This window comes from Suncus etruscus, chromosome 13, assembly GCF_024139225.1.
Source record: "Suncus etruscus isolate mSunEtr1 chromosome 13, mSunEtr1.pri.cur, whole genome shotgun sequence".
In the NCBI taxonomy this organism is placed as follows: Eukaryota; Metazoa; Chordata; class Mammalia; order Eulipotyphla; family Soricidae; genus Suncus; species Suncus etruscus.
In genome coordinates this window covers 61116551-61138953 of record NC_064860.1, presented here as the reverse complement: position 1 = coordinate 61138953, position 22403 = coordinate 61116551, and the positions used below count along the sequence as shown (strand labels likewise).

Sequence of the window (22403 nt, the reverse complement as noted above, 5' to 3'; positions counted from 1 at the left end):
TAAAATATAATGCAGGGTTATGGCACTTACCTTGCATATGGCACACCCCAGCACCAATATATATCTCTGAGAACCAACAGAGCCTGTTGGTTCCGTCCCTTAATCCTGCAAAGAAGCAAATCAAAGAAACTAATGTTCCAGGAACATATAGTTAATTTTGTAAGTAACACCTGGTGAAATAGACAGTATCTTTAATGATTCTCGGAGTTCTTTAAAGCAGGGACTTAGGGAATTTACATATTTATATACACAGAGTCTGGAATGAAGATTTGCATATGGTAATAGCCCTTTAAGTGTATTTTGTAAATTGAATTCATTGCTTGTGATGATTGCAAAGCTTTTTTATCTGTGGATGATACTCAGTATCTGGTAGTACTTAAATAATATTCATATTAATAGTATAACAAAAATAAAGATAATTAGGGAAACAGGTTAAAAATGTGTGGTCCAGATTTTGCTCTGATGTGGATAAATTATAAATTTGATTTTTGTTAACTAATTAATCTCCTACACCTTTTTTTACCCTATATTCATTAAATTTGTTTTTTCCTTGTGACAAGAATATGAAGTTGTAAAAGTTTCTCTGATCCATTGTATCTGTGGAGCCAATATAGCATGATTCTCTATACAATGCTTTTAGTCAGTCTTTCATTTTCAACATGGAAACAGTAGACTGCATAATTTTAAAAAACATCCTTTTAAAATATTGTTAAAATATGAGTGTAAGTATGACTCATTACTAAGTTTAAATACTTCTGAATGATATGATATTCATCTTTTTAGAGTAGTTTATTAAAAAAATTCTTCAACTTTTTTTTTTTTTTTTGGTTTTTGGGCCACACCTGGCGTTGCTCAGGGGTGACTCCTGGCTGTCTGCTCAGAAATAGCTCCCGGCAGGCACGGGGGACTATATGGGACACCGGGATTCGAACCAACCACCTTTGGTTCTGGATCGGCTGCTTGCAAGGCAAACGCCGCTGTGCTATCTCTCCGGGCCCAAAAAAAAATTCTTATACTTTAAGATTTGGGGAGGAGTGTCGAGGGAGGTTGGATGGGATGGTGTTCAGCACTTACATCTGACTTTGTGCTCTATGATCACTCCTTATGGTGACAAGTATTGAGCCCAGGTCAGCCATGTTTGAGGTAAATACCCTGCCTACTATATTCTCTTGCTGCCCCCATGTCCTTATACTTTAATAGAAAACTAATTAATTGTAAACTTGAATTTCCCCTTGAACTATTTAAAAGAAATACTACAGGGGTTAAATAAAGTACATTCCTTGAATGAAGCTTATTGTGGCTAAACCCTTATCATCATATGGCTCAACTGGTGTTGCCGGATAAAGTTCAGGAAGCCCCTGAACACTGCCCAATGACGACCATTTGTCAGGACCTCTGGTCCTCCTGAAGAAATAAAAATAAAAGTGCAACCAGAATATGTGCATAAGTAACGCATATCTAGAAACATTTATATATAGTCATCCAGGAATTTCAGTGAAGGACAAATACTTTGAAAACTATTAGATATGGGATTATTATATATTTTCTATTTGTCTATGCCAAGTTTACTACTTTTAAGAACTTGTAGCAGCATATAGGAAAGACTTCCTGAAATTAATTGATTAATTCATTTATTTATTGGAAGACCATATCCAGTCTGGCTCAGGAGTTATTCCTAGCTTTATACTCAGAGATTAATTATTCCTGGTGATGCTTTGGGGAACATATGGAATACGGCTTTCAAACCCAATTTAACTATGTGCAAGGCAAGCCCTCTATGTGCTGTACTATTGCTCTGGCCCAAAGACTTCTTGGAATTTAAAATAAAACTGTAGAACTATACTTACCTGGCAGGGGAGATATCATGATCTCGAAGGTGGTTTCCCCAGGGCAAGGCTTATCCATTGCACTCCCGATGTGCTGACCCCTGCGATTTCCCCAAATGTGGGAAACTCGACTGCATAATTTGTGGTAGTGGGGGACTGCATTAGGGCTCTCCCCTGTAAAAACAAACAAACAAACAAACAAACAAACAAACAAAAAAACCTGTAGGACTAGGTATGTAGCCTGCTGGTAGAACACTTGCTTCATATGCACAAAGTCCTGGGTGTTCAGGCTCTTGAATCTAATTGTATAAATAGTAATTGTTATGCAAATAGCTAACTTTCTAAGTAGCCCACATTGAAACCTGAGGGTGTATTAAACTCAGAGATGTTAGTGTTAAAAGTACCAATTAGAACATACAGGAAGGAAGCAGAATAGTCTTTAAATTATTTTTATTCGTATGTCAGTAGCCTCAATGTGCTTCTCAAGGTTTTCAGGTTGAAAAAAATACACATAGAAAGAAATGGAAGCATTTTTAGTCTACCCTTTTCACAAGATTTCCTTCCAAAATGTATGGATGGGTATTAATTATATGTGCTTTCCATATAAAAGAACAGATTAGAAACGTAAAACTTGATAGAAAGTGTGTTAAAAATGACATTTGTGGAGCTGGAGTGGTAGCACAGTGGTAGGATATTTGCCTTGCATATGGCCAACCCAGGACAGACCCAGGTTCATTCCCCATCACCCCGCATGGTCCCCTGAACCTGCCACAAGCAATTTCTGAGCACAGATCAGGAGTATCTCCTGAGCTCCATTGGGTGTGGCCTCAAACCCCCAAAAATTGACATTCATAATAACTATTTATAAAATGTAGTTAAAGCTTAATTCAGGTGTCTGCAACCCATGGCTCCAGAGCTGCTCTTTTGAAGCTTTGCTTATAGCATGGGGGGGGGGCAGGGAGAGATATCAAATATTTTAACTGGCTATTAATTTGCACAAATATATGCTTTACATTGTTAAGTGACAAAGTTCTTTTTTATTCAGATCGGTTGTGCTAATTGCAAAATACTGTATATAGCATTAAGATAAAAAATAATGTATGTGGTGCTATATTTATTTTAAATGTTGCAATGGTTTTGTGGCTCCCAGGTTTTTTTTCTCTTTGGAAACGAGTCCAAGTGGCTTTTTATGTAAAGGTTGCTGACTCCTGGTTCATACATACATAATACTAAAATATTCATAGTGCTTAAATTTATGTAGTATGAATTACAGTTTTCTTTGGTTTTGATATTTTAGTATTGTTACTATTATGGGGTAGGATTAGGGTTTTTTTATTTTTGTTACACTCAGCTATGCTAGTATACTCAAATCTGGGTACATATGATATGTTTGGGGGTTGAATCTGAGGTGGGAGCATGCAAGTCAAGCTCTTTACCTATTGTAGCATCTCTCTTAATTTTCTAAATACTCTTTCACTTTCACTTAGTTGTAATCATCAAGACCTTTATAAGTCCCTGTATTTGATCTAAATCCAGATTCCCTTCTGTTTGTGGATGACTTTCATTATTGCTATTCATAGCAAATTTCATTTAAAAAGTGTCTTCCTGGGGCAATTACTTTGCACACGACCAACCAGAATTCACTCCCTAATATCTCATAAGGTCCCCTTAGCACTGCCAGGAGTGCTACACTAGAAGTAAGCCCTGAGTTCAGCCGGGTATTTTTTCCAAAACAAAGCAAAAGCAAAAAAAAGTGTCCTTACCATTAATATTCTTGACATTTTTTATCCATTTGCCGATGCCCTCCTCATAACCCAAATACTTTACAAATCTTTAATTGTCCCTTTTCCCATTTAATTTTAATATAGTTTCATTTCCAAATTTGTGTTTCACTTTTATTTCTATTTGCATATTCTACTATAGGGTTTCTTTAAGTGTAAGAACTATTGGGCACAAGCAGTAAGGTGTCTGTCTTGCCCGAACTAGTCTAGGACAGACAGAAGTTTGATCTCCCTGCCTCCCATATGGTCCCCAAGCCAGGAGCAATTTCTGTGCACTTAGCCAGGAGTAACCCCTGAGCATCACCCGATGTGCCCCTGCCCCCCCCCCAAAAATGTAATTTGAGGTTTGTTTCTAAACTTCCTAAGCCTTAATCTATATTCGTCTACTCTTAACTATAGCACTACTCAGGCATCTTCCCTGAAACACACCTGTTATAGAAAATTGTAGAGGAAATGAGACTTCTAGGAAACATCTAGCATTCTGCACAAGATTTTTGTTCTCAAATCTCTCTGTGAAAGGAAACTTAACCCTTCCACCTAAGATATATTTGATTTTGTTGATGAGATAAAATTGCTTTTGCTTCTAAGAACTTATTTTATAGACTGTCCAGATTTTATGGATTACATCTGTCAGACTAGACGGATTTCTTTGCCTTTATTCCATCAACTCATATCATACTATAAACTACTGACATTTACAGTGTAGAGAAATTGAGGGGCACACACAGTAAAAGCTTTATCAGAATGGGATTTCTTTTAAGCTCCCACCAGCTGAAGTGACTTATCACAAACCTTGCAGAAGAAGAAGCCCTGTTGAACTAGAGATATAGCCTGGATATTTTTTACCTTTTCACTCATATTGTGGCTCTGAAAGAACATTGTAGTCCAAACTCAATATAGAAATGGGAACATTTGGTTTCCCTTTTAATTTTTCTCATTGTTACACATACTGTTAGCATTTGTTCTTTAATTTTCCTTGTCCTGCCCAAGCCTGAACTAGTCCTCATATCTTGTCTTCAGACTTTTATGTTCAACATCTGTAATTCAATCTACATTATTGTTTCTGTTGCCCAGAATCTAACTATCTTGTGCAGATACTGCTGTGCTATAGCCAGATACACTGAATGACTTATAATTTTTCTTTCATCTCTGATCTGGGGAGGATTTATCTAGATGTATTGACAAGACTATATCAATTAATATAAATATATATATTATATGTAATAAATGGTATATAAATATACAAATTTATATAAATATAAGTAATATAAATATAAAATAAAACTATTAGGAGTTATTGTGATATGTTTAAATGTAATTTTATATAGTTTTGATAAAGCTATTTGTATTTGATAGTTGATAAAAACGTGTATCTTTTTAAGCAAAAAAAAAATAAAGAACACAAGTTGATGTTGAAGAGATGGACAGAGAGAACAATAAAATGTAGGCTTTGGGGGTTGGCCATGAAAAAGCAAGGACACAGACATTTAGAGGTTGTTTCTCTCTTTGCTCAGAGCATGTAGAAGCTGCAACTTTGGGAGTTCCTCACAGTGATAATATTGAAATTTTGAATTTTGTTGTTTACAATTTGCTAATTCTGACAATACTCTGCTGATAAAGAAGAGGGTTGAGTGTATGGTGGGGGCATTTATTAGAGTCTAAGGTTAAATTCATTTCATGGGTATATATGGTGTTTTGTCTGTAGATTTTGAAAGAAATACTGTGACCAGAAAAAAATAGCTTCTCTGTTCTCTTTGTAGATTCTAATAAGAATTTTAATAAGTCAGAGAGAGAGAGAGAAAGATGCAGAATGGTCTCACTCATCTATGGGTTTTAAGAAAAATGAAAGACATTCTTGCAATAATAACTTTCAGACACAAAAGAGAAAAGAGCTGGAAGTTACAGCTCACCTCATGAAGCTCACCACAAAAAGGGATGAGTTTAGTTAGAGAAATAACTAAGTTTCAAACTATCCTAATAATGAGAATGTATGGGGAAAATAGAAAGCCTGTCTGGAGTACAGGCGTACAGGCAGGGGTTGGGTGGGGAGGAGGGAGATTTGGGACACTGGTGATGGGAATGTTGCACTGGTGATGGGTGGTGTTTTTGCATGACTGAAACCCAAACACAATCATGTATGTAATAAATTTGTTTAAATAAAAATTAAAAAGGAATTTTACTAAGCAAACAGTTTTGGAAATACTATAAAATTCTAGTGATTTCCCTAAGTGAGGTTTTGGTGTCATTCATGGCAGAGGAGTTTGCTATGTTTCCTTACCATGAATTAGTAGCTTCTATAGTAATTAAATGTCTTGGATCTGAATATTTTGATGAATGTTAGGAAGAATATGATATATATTAAAATGCATTTTTTATTTAGAAGAGTAGAATTAGTTAATATATATCTTCAGATAATAAGTAGCAATCATCTTAGAGACATCTGTGATAAGTATATAAGTATATATTAGATATACAATTGACTCTTTTCTCATGAAGCACAAGCAGGAGAACCAGAATATCTAGAGCAACCATCAAGAAGTGATTTCTCAAAACACTTGAAAGAAGAAACTGTCCGGGTAATTGCCAAGGCATCACATGAGCATGAAGATAAAAGTCCTGAGACAGTTTTACAGTCGGTAAGAACTTTACTTTAAGCTCTCAGAACATAGTCACATGCACCTTTTCTAACTATGTCAAGGAAGGAGCACAACCTGTCTGGGTAACGTGATAGACAGGCCCAGAGAACCACGATGTGTGATGATGTGAAGCTGGCGTGCTATGATGATGGGGTCACTGAACATCAAGCAGCAACTGATTAAATATTTGAAAAATAAGTTTTTCTGTTTTCCTTTTAGATAATTATGAAAAAAAAAGCACAATCATAGTCTAAAGTTTTAAAACTTGAAATGAGAGCTAGCAAGAAATTTTGCATTTATGCCTTCATCTCCGTTCATTTTTTATCTTACTGCACTGAAGTTCTTGGTTATATAATTATAGATTTCATTGTGCGACAGAATTTTTCCACAGTGTGATCATATTTAATTTTGATATATATTTAATATTTATAAAATAATATCAGGATAAAATGCTCAAATTGTTTATGTCTATTTCAGTATTTCATTTATAAACATCATCATCCTGTAGCACTCAAGTCTGTCTTTTGATAATAGCAGATTGAGTAATTTGGTATTTTGGTTGTTGTATTGTTTTCAGTGACTGACACTTGGAAAGGTGTTATTTCAAGCATTCATTAATGACAAAACAATCAGTAGATGTACTGAATTTTTATTAGTGAGCATAAAGCAGGTTTCATGAGGGCTGACTTTTTAGTATTTGTACAGTTCTCCTCTTACAGAACAAAAAGTGTACAACATACATTCTTCGAATAGTTTGTTTTTATGATTTTTGCATGATTTTTGTTTGTTTGTTTTGCTTTTTTGTTTTTGACTACCCAGTAGTGCTCAGGGCTTCCTTCTGGCTTTATGCTCAAGGATCCAATTCTGTTGTTGTTCCAAGGGTCATATGTAATACCAAATATCAAACCAAGTTGGGCCAGTTGCATTGATGACAAGCACCAATATCTACCATATTATATCTCTGGCCACTAGACATTGTCTTTAAACATTAAAATCTTTCAAGCTTTCAATATGATTTCTATTTAGTAAGTGTACACAATCTCAGTAATTTTAATTGCTATGAAATTGTTACTAAGATAAAGCCTCTGAAACTACATTAGTAAAGTATTTAACCATTTTTATATTTTTACTTTGTTTTTTTATGAGTTCTTTTGAGGTACAAGAGATGGATTGTAAATACCACCAGGGTTACATGCCACTGGAGAAATATCCTTCAATTCTTAGGATTGCTCCAGGAACTTTTATGTTTTTTTAGAGTAAGCATTCTCTTGCCAGAAATTTCTTCAGGCTCACTGATTACCTCCTCCTTGGAAGATAATTTCCTTTATCTTGGAAACAAATATATTCAACCTTAAAAAAAAAAACAAAAAACACTATTACTAGTTGTATGCTTTGCTTAATAAAACAGCATGTTTTTCTTAATCATTTATTTACTGTTTGAAATTTCTGATTATATATCATTTTCTGGTAAACAATGTATATATAAGATTTTTATTCATTATTTCAAACTGTTCAAATACTTGAGATGCTAAAAGAACATGACATGAATATCTGTTAGCACTGAAACATTTTCTAGGGAGTGTTTCTTTGAATTATCTGGATTTTTGGAATGTATACTTCTTGGTGGGGTGGAGTAAGCTGAGTAAGTCAAATCCAAGGCAGATAAATATGTATCATTAAAAAATATTTTTGCTTGATTCATGACGTGTCTTTGCTATATAGGATTTTTTGTTGTTGTTAGAACTCACATTATGATTAACGTAGCATTCTTTTAACTGATATGAGAAAGCCAAACACTTTATTTAATAAAAAAATCATGAGTATTTTTTCTTCTTCAGATTTTACCAATCACATGTGATTTAAATTTGTATAAATCAGGAATTAGGGGCTGGAGTGATAGCACAGCAGGTACGGCATTTGCCTTGCACACAGCCCACCAGTTTTTAATCACTGGTATCCAATCTGGTCTCCCATGCCCACCAGAAGTGATTCCTGAGACCAGGGATTTTCTGATCTTCTACTATAGTACAGAGTCCTTAGCACCCTTAGCATAGTTGGGTGTGGCCCAGAAATAAAAATTGGGGCTTAAATGTTGATTTCTTTTCTTTATGGATATCATCTTTAAAGCTAGCCACCTATTGCTTAATATTTAATGTGGAAAAAAAAGTGACAGTGACTATGGTTAAAAGCACAAATTGTATAATTTTATATTTTATAATAGCATAATATAGTTGGCTCATTGTTATCTAATAATGGAGTGATTGAAACACAGTTTTGGTCAGTTTTTTAGTAATCATATATGTTCTTTTGTTTTAATTCAATTTGTACCACGCCCAGTGTTGCTCAGGACTCACTTCTTACTCTGTGCTCAGAGTTCACTTCTGTTGGGCTTGGGGGACCATATAGAGTTCCAGGATAGAACGCAGGTTAGCCTGTGCAAGGCAAGTGCCCTACTAATTGTACTATTGTTTTATCCCCTTATTAAATGTTTTGTTTGTTTTTGAGTTTGTTGATTTATTTTAATATGTATCTTAGGAACTAAATTTTATAGATAAAACATCTTTAAACTTTGGGATTAGATAGGCATACATGTTTAATTTTTTTTCTTTTACTAATGTGTGAACTTGAGTAAGTTACTAAATTTCTTTAATTTTTTTAAAACACATGGCCTATAGTAGGTAAAAAGTAACTTTCAGTTTTCTTTACAATTTGAATTTTTTTTGTTTTTTATTTGTTCGTTTAATTTTATTTTGTTTTGGGGCCATACCCAGTGTAACTATATTAACTATATGTAGTTTTATAATTACTCTTTTATAAGACTACCTTAAAAAACTAGCATATGGATATATATATAGTGATTTCAGACAACTAATAAAAATCTTTACTTTCAATTTTTTATATATCTTAACCAAGATATTTATTTTAGCTTATTTTAACTGCAGTTTTTATTAAAGTGTTAATATAGAACAAGGGTCCTCAAACTTTTTAAACAGGGGGCCAGTTCACTGTCCCTCAGACCATTGGAGGTCTTATGAGTGAATTCTTATGCACACTGCATATATCTTATTTTGCAATGAAGAAACAAAACAGATACAAATACAATATGTGGCCTGCGGGCCATAGTTTGAGGACCACTGATATAGAACTTGACATAAGAAAAGTATATTCCTATGACCCTTAAATCCTCCATATGAAATACTTTATGATACCACAGGATATTTAAACTTTTGAATAATACAATAGAATTATATACAATCTAAGTTTATATTCATGGTTTTAAATTTTACCCATATATTGTGTCAGCAGAATATTGGTAACAGAAAAGTTTGTAAAAACTTTTTTGTCTAAATGCACCTTTATATTTCAGAGAAAAAATATTGTTTTCTAAGAGTCATTAATCTAAGTAATGTATTTCCCACTTGCTACTTGCCTTAAATATGCAGTTACCATTACTAGGATAGTATTATTTTAGTTTGGTTTCATATGAGAAATTTTCACTTTGGAAACCTGGACAATTTCTGGATTTGCCTGTTATATTTCACTCATGTAACTGGAGACTTAACAATGTGCTTTGAGGATTAAAAACCCTTAATGAATGCCATGTACTAAGAATATCTTTATAGGACACCTATGAGAGTAATATTGGCTTAGAACTATTCAGCTATAATCAGTTTAATAAAGCATAGTGGCATGATGATATGGTATTTTCTCTCATGACCATGATAGCTATTCAAATTGATTATTTCTTTCTCGAAAGTTGACATCTCAAAGTTAAGAAAGTCTTTTCAAGATGTAATGCTTGAAGGTGACCGCTATTTGGCCAGAGTGATGCTCATCTGGCTGAGTACATGTTGATCACCAGCATCACATGGTCATATCCTCTGATGGCCAAAGTCTCTATTAAGTAGGCCCCAAGCAATGAGCTTGGAGTAGCCACTGAACACTTCCAATTTGGTCTAAAAACTAAAGCTAATGATATTGTTATTTAAAAAAAAATGAAGTAATACAATATTAAGGCTTTTTTTTAGTGTTTATTTTTTGTACCAAGATTTGCCAATGTTTTTATGGGAAGTCAAAAATTATTTATATCAAATCATAACTGTATTTCAAATGGAAATTTAGCTATTTAGTTACTTTTATCAGAATTTCCTTTTTAGCTGATGTCAAAACTGAATTTTTTTTACAATTCAAATAGAATTTTTTAAGCAAACTGATACTAATACTTTAATATTTTATCATTTTTTTCTTCAACTGATAATACATACAGTAGTTAAAAAAGCATTCAGGGAGGCTGGAGAGGTAGCATGAAGATAAGGCATTTGCCTTGCATGCAGAAGGACGGTGATTCGAATTCCGGCATCCCATATGGTCCCCTGAGCCTGCAGGAGCGATTTCTGAGCATAGAGCCAGGAGTTTCCCCTGAGTGCTGCTGGGTATGACCCAAAAACCAAAAACCAAAAAAAATAAAGAACCTTGTAAAAACTGAGCAGAATTTTGTATGAGCCACTTTAGCTCCTTTGAACTTCTGGATTTCACACTGAATTCAACTGTCTTACTATGTAAACTGTATAAACTTTTTTATAAAAAAAAATTAAAATTAATTGTTAAAATATATAATTTTAAATTTGAATTTATTGGAAATTTATGAAGTAATGATTTTTTACTAGAACACCTTAGAGAATACAGAATAAATTAACTATGATGCAGGAGTATGGATATGTGGACATAAAAATTATTATAAGAAAGTGAAACTTTAGAAAGCACTCTACAATCCTTTAAGTGTTACAATAAAATCAGATCTTATTTTGATACAATATCTGTTTTTTAAATGTTCATAAAATTACTAGAAATAAAATAAGAAATGTTTTGCTCTAAAGAAAGCAGTGGGAAATACAGTTTTAGCATTTCTAATCTTTTTAAGGATTTAAAAAACTTAAATGTTTATGGAGATTTAAAAAATAGTTTAATGTTTGAGACATAAAGAAATAACTGAAATGCATTTGCTAATAATGTTCAGGCTGGGGTGTTTTACTTCATAAAATGTCTGTTCACTATTTTTAAAAACTCAGTCCATTCTCTTTAGCAGTTCCACTTATTTCTAATGTTCATGCTGATGATTTTCTTCTGCAGAAACCTGAAAATACCACAAGCCAACCACCTTTTAACCAGCAAGTTGTGGAGGTGGCGATTCCTCATGTAGGGAAACTTATGATTGAGTCAAAGGAGGGGGGTTATGATGACGAGGTACATTTATTACAGCCTGCTGCACTATTCCTACTTACATTTTTGCTATTTATTTAATACAAATACGTTGGGCATGTTGCACCCTCACAATTCTGTCATTGATTGCATAATGTTCAGCTTTGCCATCTATAGTCTAAAATTAAACTACCAATTGCTAACAGAATTTTGAATTTCAAATGAAATATTGATTAGAAATCCTAAAAATTATTGAGAAGATGAACTTTGTTTCTCAAGAATTAAATCTTCTATTTAAGCTTAGGATTAATTTATTCTAATAAATCAATTCATTTGACTTAAAAATTCTTATTTTTCTTTCCTTAACACTTTATTTCAAAAATTCCTATGGAATGATTGTAGGCAGTTGGTTCTTTACTTTTACAGTTCTTCATATGACTATAATTGAGTGATTCATATATATTATTGTTTACCAATATTACAATACTTTTGCATACCCATCTTAGTTGTTATTATTAGTTTAATTTTCAACAATTTAGTTTTCTATCAGTGGGAGGTAATTTTTGATAACATGATTCATGAAATCTTCATGAAAATACTGTTGCCCTGGTCTCATTACTCTACTATAAATCTACATGCTCCTTCTTTTTTTCTTAAACTTCTTCTTTTTTTTTTTTTTATTTTGGTTTTTGGACTACTCCCAGTGGTGCTTAGGAGTTACTCCTGGCCATGTGCTCAGAAATTGATCTTGGCAGGCTCATGGGACCATATGGGATGCCAGGGATCGGACCTGTGTGTTAGCTACATCCAAGTCAAACACCCTACTGCTGTGCTACTGCTTTGGCCCCAATTTTTTTTCTTAAGAATCTTAAGCAGTCTTTTCCATATTCGAGGAAAGACTAGTATAATTTTCTCAATATTAAAGAAAGAGAAGACTGATTGTTGGGTGAGTGGTAGAACAGTAGGGTTACAACTCCCAACTCAGTGCTCAGGGTTGTTCCTGGTAGCATTCAGGGGATCAGGTAGTGCTGGGGATTAAACCTGGGCATGTTTTCAGTCCATCAAATTGTCTCTCTAATCCAAATACCTCTGATTCGATGGTAATGCTTTTTAATTGGTCCAAATAAGACGTGAATACTCAAATATATATACTCCAAGTAACTTTTTTCAAACTTACTTAAAAGTTATACTTTATGAATTAATAAATCAGATATGTCATACAAAATTACCAATTTAAAAACTGTGGGTCAAAAAAATATAAAATAGGTTTGTGAGAAATATTAAAGGATTTTTCTGAAGCAGATATTGGTTTAATTGCAATTTTTCATAGAATATAAAAATACTTAATAGTCTTAGCAAATCAGAGATAATGCTTTCTCTTGATTAACACAGCAGTTTTCTAGTAACTTGTGCTCATTACACAGATCTTTTTAAAATAGTTTTGTTTAATCTATTATGAAAACTTTCTTTATAATTAGTATTTAATAGCAGCGTGTAGTGTCATTTGCTTAAGTCTAGTTAACACTCGAAAATTATGGAAACTGGCATATTTTTAATGAAAATATTTTTATTGTTTAAGTGATTCTTCTAGTATTCAAGAAAGTTAAATTTAATCAATCATTTAACATCTTGTGCAGATGCTTCTGCTATTGGCATAGTAGCGTTTTGTTTTCCATTCATTGGAGTGGCTTTTAACAGTGCATGTTCCTTGAAACTTTTAAAAGTAAGTCATACAGATACAGGGCTGCAGCTTTGACTCTTTTGCGTGTCCACTTGACGAGGCATGGCAAACCAGCAAGGTGAAAGTGGAACTGAAATTGAGCTCCGGGTGAGCTCTCCCAAGCCCTTAAAGGAAACATCTTTGCCAAAGTAAAGAATGCTGTTCTTTCGTAACAGTATACTGAAAACAAATTCTTCAAGGAGGAGGGCGCCTTATCCCAATTTCTCTAGTCTAGAGAGGATGCCTTTTTGCAGTTTGCATAAAGGTAACCTCTGTGCTTGCTGTAGCCCTGTATGGATGATTTTAAAAGATAAAGTTGTATTGACTCACACTTGTCAAAAGTGCCGTGTTAATTCATAGAGCGGGAAAATGTTAATACTTTATACTTGCATGTCAGAAATTGTTTGGTTTAAAAAATTTTTTTATCTTAACTATTCAAAACCTCTTACTTTAAATCCCTATGGCAGATCATGATGACACCGAACATGCAAGGTATTATCATGGCGATAGGTAAATCCAGGAATGTATATGACAGGTGTGGCCCTGAAGCAGGGTTCTTTAAGGTACAATAACCTTTCTCTTTATTTTTTTAAATTTGGTTTTCTAAAATGTTTTTCCTTAAATTAAAATGAAATATATCTGTAATTTCTCTTCCTGTCTTCACCATGGTCACCTGATGGTTTGTAGGTTTTATAAGTCTGATTTGTTTTAAAGTAAAATGGAAAATTAATTATTTTTATTTTAGGGTCACATACAATAGTATACAGAGAGATTTTGCACTCAGGGATCACTTACCTGTTGTACCATTTCTCTAGCTTCTAACCAAGATAATGTATTACAAAGGCATTTACTTGAGTTTTCCTAATACTCCACCTCTGAAATTTTTTGTAGCAGAAACTTGAATTTTGAAGGGAATTAAAGATGTGTGAAAAGAAAACTAATCAATGTACATAATTTTCTCCTCTTAAGTAACATTAGTATAACCAGAGGTATGAAAAGCAAACTGATCAAATGCTTTCTCCTCATAGGAATAATATTACTATAATTATATATTTTTAAATTCTTATTAGAAACCAAATTGAGTTTATCTCAAATCAGTTTTTTTTTTTTTGGTTTTTGGTTTTTGGTTTTTGGGCCACACCCAATGAGGCTCAGGGGTTACTCCTTCTATGCACTCAGAAATCACTACTGGCTTGGGGGACCATTTGGGATGCCAGGAGATTGAACCGTGTTTCGTCCAAATCAGCGCATACAAGGCAAATACGCTACCACTTGCACTACCACTCTGGCCCCTCAAATCACATTTTTAATAATTTTTATTCACTTATATTTCTTCACAATTAATTAATTTGATTCTTATTTTAAGACATGAAATCATCAGTATGACATCTTTTTCTATGATCACAACTGTTTTTTAATATTTATTTAGGTTATTTTAATTTGGGGACCACACTTAGTGGTACTCAGGGCTTACTCCTGATCTGGCTAAGTTTGAGGGACCATATTTGGTGCTTGAGGTCAAACATGTGTTGACTTTATGGCAGGTACCTTACCTATTGTGCTATCTTTATGCTATTAGTTTTTTTCCTTTAATGCCAGATTTTTACATTGTATTCTTTATAAAATTATGATTTTTACCAATTTAATGGATAAGATATATGCCTATGTCATTTCTCTTGTTCAGTCCTCTTTATTTGTATTTTTAAAAGTATTATTCTGATATAGTTCACTCTAATTAACTACATTATTCTTATGACACTAAAAACCTAAACTTTCTCTTTAAGTTTGTCAACTCTGACACCACTGAATTTGAATTTTAGAGGCAAGGAAGCAAGTTCAAGTGATTGACAGAACTCTTACCTATTGGGACTTTTGGTTCTATCCCTAATACTACATGGCTCCTCCAAACCAAGCACTGATTATGGCCCTAATAAAAGAATGGAAACTTTTTCAGGGCTGCAAAATAATACAGGAGGTAAAATTCTTGCCTTGAATGTAGCTGACCTCAATTTATTTCATTGCACTACACATGGTCTCCTGGGCCACACAGACAGAAATAGCCTCTTAGCATCATGTGATATAGTCCAAACCCCTCCCCAAAATATTCTCAGTCACTTTCAGTACCACAGGCTTTTGCTCCATCACTCTGTATCAATAGGAAATTATGAACCTTTTAGGATTTGAATGACCAATTCTTCTAGTGTCCCTGAAACTCAGGTGGAGGTCCCCTGTTAAGTTCCTACAGGATGTTTATCAGTAAAACTGCTTTTATCCAGAAGAAAACAAAAGCAGCTTTTATTTTTTGAAACTTTTTTCCCTTTATTTAAACACCTTGATTACATATATGATTGTGATTAGGTTTCAGTCATGTAAAGAACACCCCCTTCACCAGTGCAACATTCCCACCACCAATGTCCCAAATATCCCTCCATCCCACCCCACCCCCACCTGTACTCTGGACAGGCTTTCCAGTTCCCTTATTCATTCATATGATTATGGTAGTTCTCTGTGTAGTTATTACTATAAATACACTCACCACTCTTTGTGGTGAGCTTCATGAAGTGAGCTGGAAGTTCCAGACCTCCTCTCATTGTCTCTGAGGATTATTGCAAAAATTACTTTTATTTTTCTTAAAACCCATAGATGAGTGAGACTAGTCTGTGTCTCTCTCCCTCTGACTTATTTCACTCAGCATGATAGATTCCATGTACATCCATGTATAGGAAAATTTCATGACTTCATCTCTCCTGGCGGCTGCATAATATTCCATTGTGTATATGTACCACAGTTTCTTTAGCCATTCTTCTGTTGAAGGGCAACATGGTTGTTTCCAGAATCTGGCTATTGTGAATAGAGCTACAATAAATATAGGTGTGAGGAAGGGGTTTTTGTATTGTGTTCTTGTGGTCTTAGGGTATATCCCTAGGAGTAGAATTGCTGGGTCGAATGGGAGCTCAATTTCCAGATTTTGTAGGAATCTCCATATTGCTAATCCATAGAGGTTGGACTAGATAGCATTCCCACCAGCAGTGGATAAGAGTTCCTTTTTCTCCACATCCCCGCCAGCACTGATTGTTCTCTTTCTTTGTGATGTGTGCCAAACTCTGTGGTGTGAGATGGCATCTCATTGTTGTTTTGATTTGGATCTCCCTGATGATTAGTGACGAGGAGCATTTTTTCATTTGCCTTTTGGCCATTTGTATTTCTTTTTTATCAAAGTGTCTGTCCATTTCTTCTCCCCATTATTTGATGGGATTAGATGTTTTTTCTTGTAAAGTCCTGTCAGTGCCCTGTATATTTTGGAGATTGGCCCCTTTTCTTATGGGTGTTGGGTGAATAGTTTCTCCCACTTGGTGGGTGGCTCTTATATCCTGGGCACTATTTCTTTGAGGTGCAGAAGCTTCTCAGCTTAATGTATTCCCATCTGTTGATCTCTGCTTCCACTTGTTTGGAAAGTGCAATTTTCTTCTTGAAAATGCCTTTAGTCTCAATGTCATGGAGTATTTTACCGACATGTTGTTCTATATACCTTATGATATCAAGATCTTTAATCAATTTGGATTTTACCTTCGTACATGATGTTAACTGGGGGGTGGGTCTATGTTCGCTTTTTTGCAAGTGGCTAACCAGTTCTGCCAGCACCACTTGTTGAAGAGATTTTTCTTGCTCCACTTAGGATTTCTTGCTCCTTTGTCAAAAATTAGGTAATTGTATGTCTGGGGGACAATGTCTGAGAACTCAAGCCTATTCCACTGATCTGAGGGTCTGTCTTCATTCCAGTACCATGCTGTTTTGATAACTATTGCTTTGTAGTACAGTTTAAAGTTGGGGAAAGTAATGCTTTCTATTTTCCTTTTCCCTAGGAGTGCTTTAGCTATTCGAGGGTGTTTATTGTTCCAGATGAACTTCATAAGTGTTTGATACACTTCTTTGAAGAATGTCATGGGTATTTTTAAGGGGATTGCATCACCCCTCTTCAACATAGTACTGGAAGTTCTTGCTATAGCAATCAGGCAAGAAAAAGTTATCAAGGGATCAGATAGGAAAGGAAGAAGTCAAGCTCTCATTGTTTTCAGACAACATGTTACTCTACTTAGAAAACCCTAAAGACTCTACCAAAAAGCTTTTAGAAATAATAGACTCATATAGCAAGGTGGCAGGCTACAAAATTAACACACAGAAACCAATGGCCTTCTTATACACCAATAATGTTAGGGAAGAGAAGGAAGTCAAGAAGACAATCCCATTCACAATAGTGCCACACTAATTCAAATATCTTGGAGTCAACTTGATCAATGACATGAAGGACCTATACAAAGAAAACTATAAAGCCCTACTCCAAGAAATAAAAGAGGATACACAAAAATGGAAACACATACTGTGCTCATGGATTTGCTGGATTATCATCATTAAAATGGCAAAACTCCCAAAAGCATTATACAAATTTAATGCGATCCCCTTAAAAGCAGCTTTTTTTTTTTTTTTTTTTTTTTTGGTTTTTGGGTCACACCTGGCGGTGCTCAGGGGTTACCCTGGCTGTCTGCTCAGAAATAGCTCCTGGCAGGCACAGGGGACCATACGAGACACCGGGATTCGAACTAACCACCTTTGGTCCTGGATCGGTTGCTTGCAAGGCAAATGCTGCTGTGCTATCTCTCCGGGCCCCTAAAAGCAGTTTTTAAAAACATCAGATTTCCAGAGAGTTTGTAATTTTTTTTCTTTGAAAATATTACATAAGTCCTACAGTTTTCACATTTTTTTATAGGAAAGCTAATTAGTCTTTATTGTTTTTGTCAAATTTTGAGAACTTTTATGCTGAATTGGAAACTCTTTTATTATTAATGTCATGCCTGCATATATCTTAAAGAATTAGCTCTGGGACCAGAGTGAAAGTACAGTGGGTATGGTGTTTGCCTAGCACTTGGTTGACACAGGTTCCATCCTTGGCATCCTCTATGGTTCCCAAGCCCAACAGAAATAAGTTCTAAATGCAGAGCCAGGAGTAACCCCTGAGCATCACTGAGTTTGGCCCCCTCAGAAAAAACCCACAAATGTCACATTCTCTGTTGACTTTTTAAAAATGTTTTGTGATATCAAGGCAAATAATTTTGTTACCAGTGGTCATTACTAATTTTAAAAAAGGTACATAGTTCAGTGCACAACTTAGGATGGTAGCTTATGTTTTTTAGTTTTTTAAAAAACTAGACAGTAGTACAACATATTTTATTATTTTCCCAAAACTCATGTACATATTGTTTCCAGTTATCTTTACTGAGGTAATAATTTCCACAAGTTCCTTTCATGTTATTGTTTTGGGGATGTTTGTTATTTATTGTGTGGGTTTGGTTTTTGATGTTGTTGTTTCCCTTACCCATTATTGCCCAAGTCATCCTCCTGCTCTGTGCTCAGGTATCAGTTCCGTTGGACCCTAAGGAGACCATATGCAGTACAAGGGGTCAAACCCAGGTCAGCCATCCAAAAGATAAATGTTAAATGGCCTTCTATTTTATTATTTTATACTTGTAATGTTAATGCCTAGTAACTGTATGTTTAGGGGAAAACATTTTTCTTTTGTTTTTAATATATATTTTATCTTCTCACATTGCCAAAAAATAATCTTGGTTGGGTTTATTTTATTTAGCTCTCTGACTGAGAAAAGCTGCTTATTTCATCCTGTTTCTAAATATGGATTTCCTTGAGCATTATGATTAGGCTAGTGTTGGAATTTGTCAAACACATTCCTTCACTCTTTGGAGTCTGCACCTATAAACAGTATGAAAAGACTGAGGGGGGTGGGTGGCTGCTAAAGTGATTTATACCTAACTGGACTGGACGGACCTCCTCAGGTGACTTTGTTTACACTGCTAACCAAAAATCTCTAATAGTAAGGTAAGGGAATTTTTTCTTATAAAAATGATATGCAGCTGGGGCTAGAGCAATAGTGCAGTGGTAAGGTGTTTACCTTGCATGCAGTTGATCCAGGATGGACCTCGGTTTGATCCCTGTGTATCCCATATGGTCCCCCAAGCCAGGAGCCATTTCTGAGTACATGGTCCAGAGTAACTCCTGAGCATGTGGCCAAAAACCAAAAAAAAAAAAAAAAAAAAAGTATGTAGAGACAGGCAGTACAGAGGTCAGATAGTGCAGTGAGTAAAGCTTGCCTTTTATGTAACTGACTGCTTTGCTTCCAACACTATTGATTTTGACTCTTGAGCACAGAATTAGAATCAGGAGTAATTCCTGACATAAATTTGTATGTTAGGGGGGGTAGAGAAGAAAAAAGAGAGAAAAAGAAAGGCAGTACAGGAATAAATTGATGGGGAAAATAAAAGATAAAAAAAAAAAAAAGGAGTAACATTGGAGCCAGAGTAATAGCAACAGCAGTAGGGGGTTTGCCTTGCAGGTGGCTGACCCAGGACAGACCTCTCAGTTCAATCCCTTGCGTCCCTTATGGTCTCCCAGGACCATAAAAAAGGAGTAACACAAAAGATTAAATTATCCCCCCCAAAAAGGAATAACATTAAATACTAGTTGCTTCTACGTGTATATGTTTAAGATGTAACATCGGCAAAGTCGTTAATTTTAATAATGGGATCATCATAACTTGATAACTTGACATATCATAACTTGACATTCAGGTTTGTTTCTTGTACATGTTTTATCTACATTGTTTGGTGCCATTTTTTTTTTTTTGGTTTTTGGGCCACACCTGGCGGTGCTCAGGGGTTACTCCTGGCTATCTGCTCTGAAATAGCTCCTGGCAGGCACAGAGGACCATATTGGACACCGGGATTTGAACCAACCACCTTAGGTCCTGAATCAGCTGCTTACAAGGCAAACACCACTGTGCTATCTCTCCGGGCCCTGCCATTTGGGTTTTAATGAGGTGATAATACTTATTTATTATAACATTTTTTACTAGTTCTTTCTTTGCAATGCTAGCTGTTGTTTTCAGTTGATATGGCTTTATGTCATTCATTTTTGAAATGACTATAAAATTACTATTTTATTTTTGATCATAACATTTATTAAAATAAAACATGCTCAAAAGTACAACTTTTAGTATGCTTAGTGATTTGTCAGTGAATGCTTCCATCGACTATAAATGCTATAAAGGGCAAAAACTTCTCCAAAAGTTACTGCCTAATCTCTTACTCTAAAGTAGATATTTTCTGAATGTCTAATACCCAAACTATGATTTCTTGTTAAACTTACATTTAGGCACAATCCTAAATTTAATAGATGCATGTAATTGAGGAAATAATAGACTGGGTATCTGTTTTAAAGACATTTATCCTCTAGTGTTGAACATTAATTAGATTTCTAGATAGGAGCACTTTGACTCTGAAGAAGTTGGAAAAAAGCTAGTATTTTAACCTTAGAAAATATTTAAAATGTTAAAATACACATATTTCAAAAACATGTGAACATCTTTCACTTCTTTTTGTTGTTGTTGTTGTTGTTTGGTTGTGTCCAAGACTTACTCGTGGCTCTGTACTTGGATTTAACCCTAATCAGCTGCATATGAAGCAGACCTTCTACCTGCTATATATTGTCTCTGGCCCCTTTTTAATTCTTACTCCATGGTTTACTTATTATTCTCCTGTGTAGATAAGACTGACATTCAGTATTCTCCATGTATTTTAAGTAAAAATAGATATATTGTCTATTGTGTTATTTCCTATATTTCCATTTTAATGTTTTTTTGTTATTTGGTAAATAATAGTTTATGCCAGATTACTAAATATATCTTATTATTATGGTTACATCTCTCCCCTTTTTGTGTTTGTTTGATTGAGGGCCAGATCATGTGGTATTGGGGCATACTCCTAATTCTGTGCTCACTGATTACTACTACAACTGTTTGGGGGACCAGATGGAGTGCTGGATTAATCTCCAAATCAGGATCAACTGTATGCAAATCAAGTGTGTGCCTTAACCATTGTACTCACCATCCAAACTCACTTTGTTTCTTATTGAATCTGTCCCAGGTTGAACATTATTTATTGCATTACTGTGGTTTTCTGAAATATTGCAGACATAAGAAGTGATAATATACACACATCAGTGATTCATAGATCTAGGCATGTCTGTACTTTATTCATGATGTAAATTAGGATGTCTGCCCCAAATTATCGGTTGCCAGCAAAGTTTGCCTAGATTAAAATCCTTTAATACTTACGTGACCATAGGAACTTACTTAAATATTTTTGGACCATAATTTAATTTATAAATGACAAGTTATCTTGATAATTAAATGAGATAATCATGCATGCGGAGCTAATTGAACAGAGATTGTTAAATATTAAGTTGACCTTTCATTTTACTGGGTTCTTTGCTGTTTTCAGTATTTTTTTTGTCAGTATAGCATTGTACTTATATTAACAGTCATTAACATAGCAAAGTAGTATCGATCGATTAAAATGTTGGCAAATTTTTGGGGGGCAACACCCGTTTGATGCTCCTGGCTAAGCGCTCAGAAATTGCCCCTGGCTTGGGGGGACCATATGGAGCCCCAAGGGATCGAACCACGGTCCTTCCTTGGCTAGCGCTTGCAAGGCAGACAACTTACCTCTAGCGCCACCTCACCAGCCCCATAATGTTGGTAAATTTTAAAGATTGATAGCATTGTTATGTTAACATCAAAAGGTTAGAATAGATTGTACTCTCATTGGTGAAAAGATGACATAAAGTTGTAATGTCATCATTCATTTATTCTTCATTGAAGCTTTTATTTTGTGAATTATTTAGAGGTTTAATTGCTTTAGTTAACTGCCTCTTGTGCATTTTTTGTTTTTAAGTTTATATATAATTTGTTAATTGATTAACATCCCATTATAATATATAACTATGTGTTTCATTGGAAACCACTATTCACACTACAGTAAGTTCACCAGTGATTCCCTTTCTAACCTTCAACATAAATGAATCCCTTTTATGCCTCATTTACCCACTTTTCTTCTGCCTTCCTGCATGATACCAGCTAATAACTAGATTTAGAATCCCAAGTTCATTTTTGGTTTTTAATCCATCTATTTGTTTATCTAACAATAAATGAAATCAGTAGATATTTATCTTTCTCTAGTTAACTGAACATTATGCCAAAACATAAATAGTTTTTTTCCCTTAGATCAACTGATCTATGTAATCTGGCTCATCTACAATTTACAAAATTTTTTTTGTGGATTGGTATTTTCTTTCCATTTGATTTTGGTGTCCTAAATTTGAACTTAAAAAAAAA

At 34.5% G+C, this 22403-nt stretch overlaps 1 protein-coding gene, 1 long non-coding RNA gene and 1 other non-coding gene across 4 annotated transcripts in view; 2 read left to right on the top strand and 1 right to left on the bottom strand.

Annotated features, from left to right (window-relative positions):
• Positions 1-22403, bottom strand: part of LOC126025727 (uncharacterized) — a 722173-nt gene that overhangs the window by 111132 nt on the left and 588638 nt on the right. The gene's annotated exons all lie outside the window — the stretch shown is intronic.
• The window catches only part of USP25 (ubiquitin specific peptidase 25), a 162657-nt gene that overhangs the window by 121663 nt on the left and 18591 nt on the right, over positions 1-22403 (top strand). The window contains exons 18-20 of one of the 2 annotated variants that reach the window (XM_049785496.1): positions 6104-6243; positions 11374-11487; positions 13630-13725. In XM_049785496.1, coding sequence (XP_049641453.1) covers positions 6104-6243; positions 11374-11487; positions 13630-13725 — 350 coding nt within the window. The remainder of the gene's footprint in view (positions 1-6103; positions 6244-11373; positions 11488-13629; positions 13726-22403) is intronic. The other variant, XM_049785495.1, reaches the window with a different exon arrangement.
• On the top strand, positions 1840-2003 carry LOC126026686 (U1 spliceosomal RNA). The gene has a single exon (XR_007501910.1). It is a non-coding gene; the product is annotated as a U1 spliceosomal RNA (small nuclear RNA).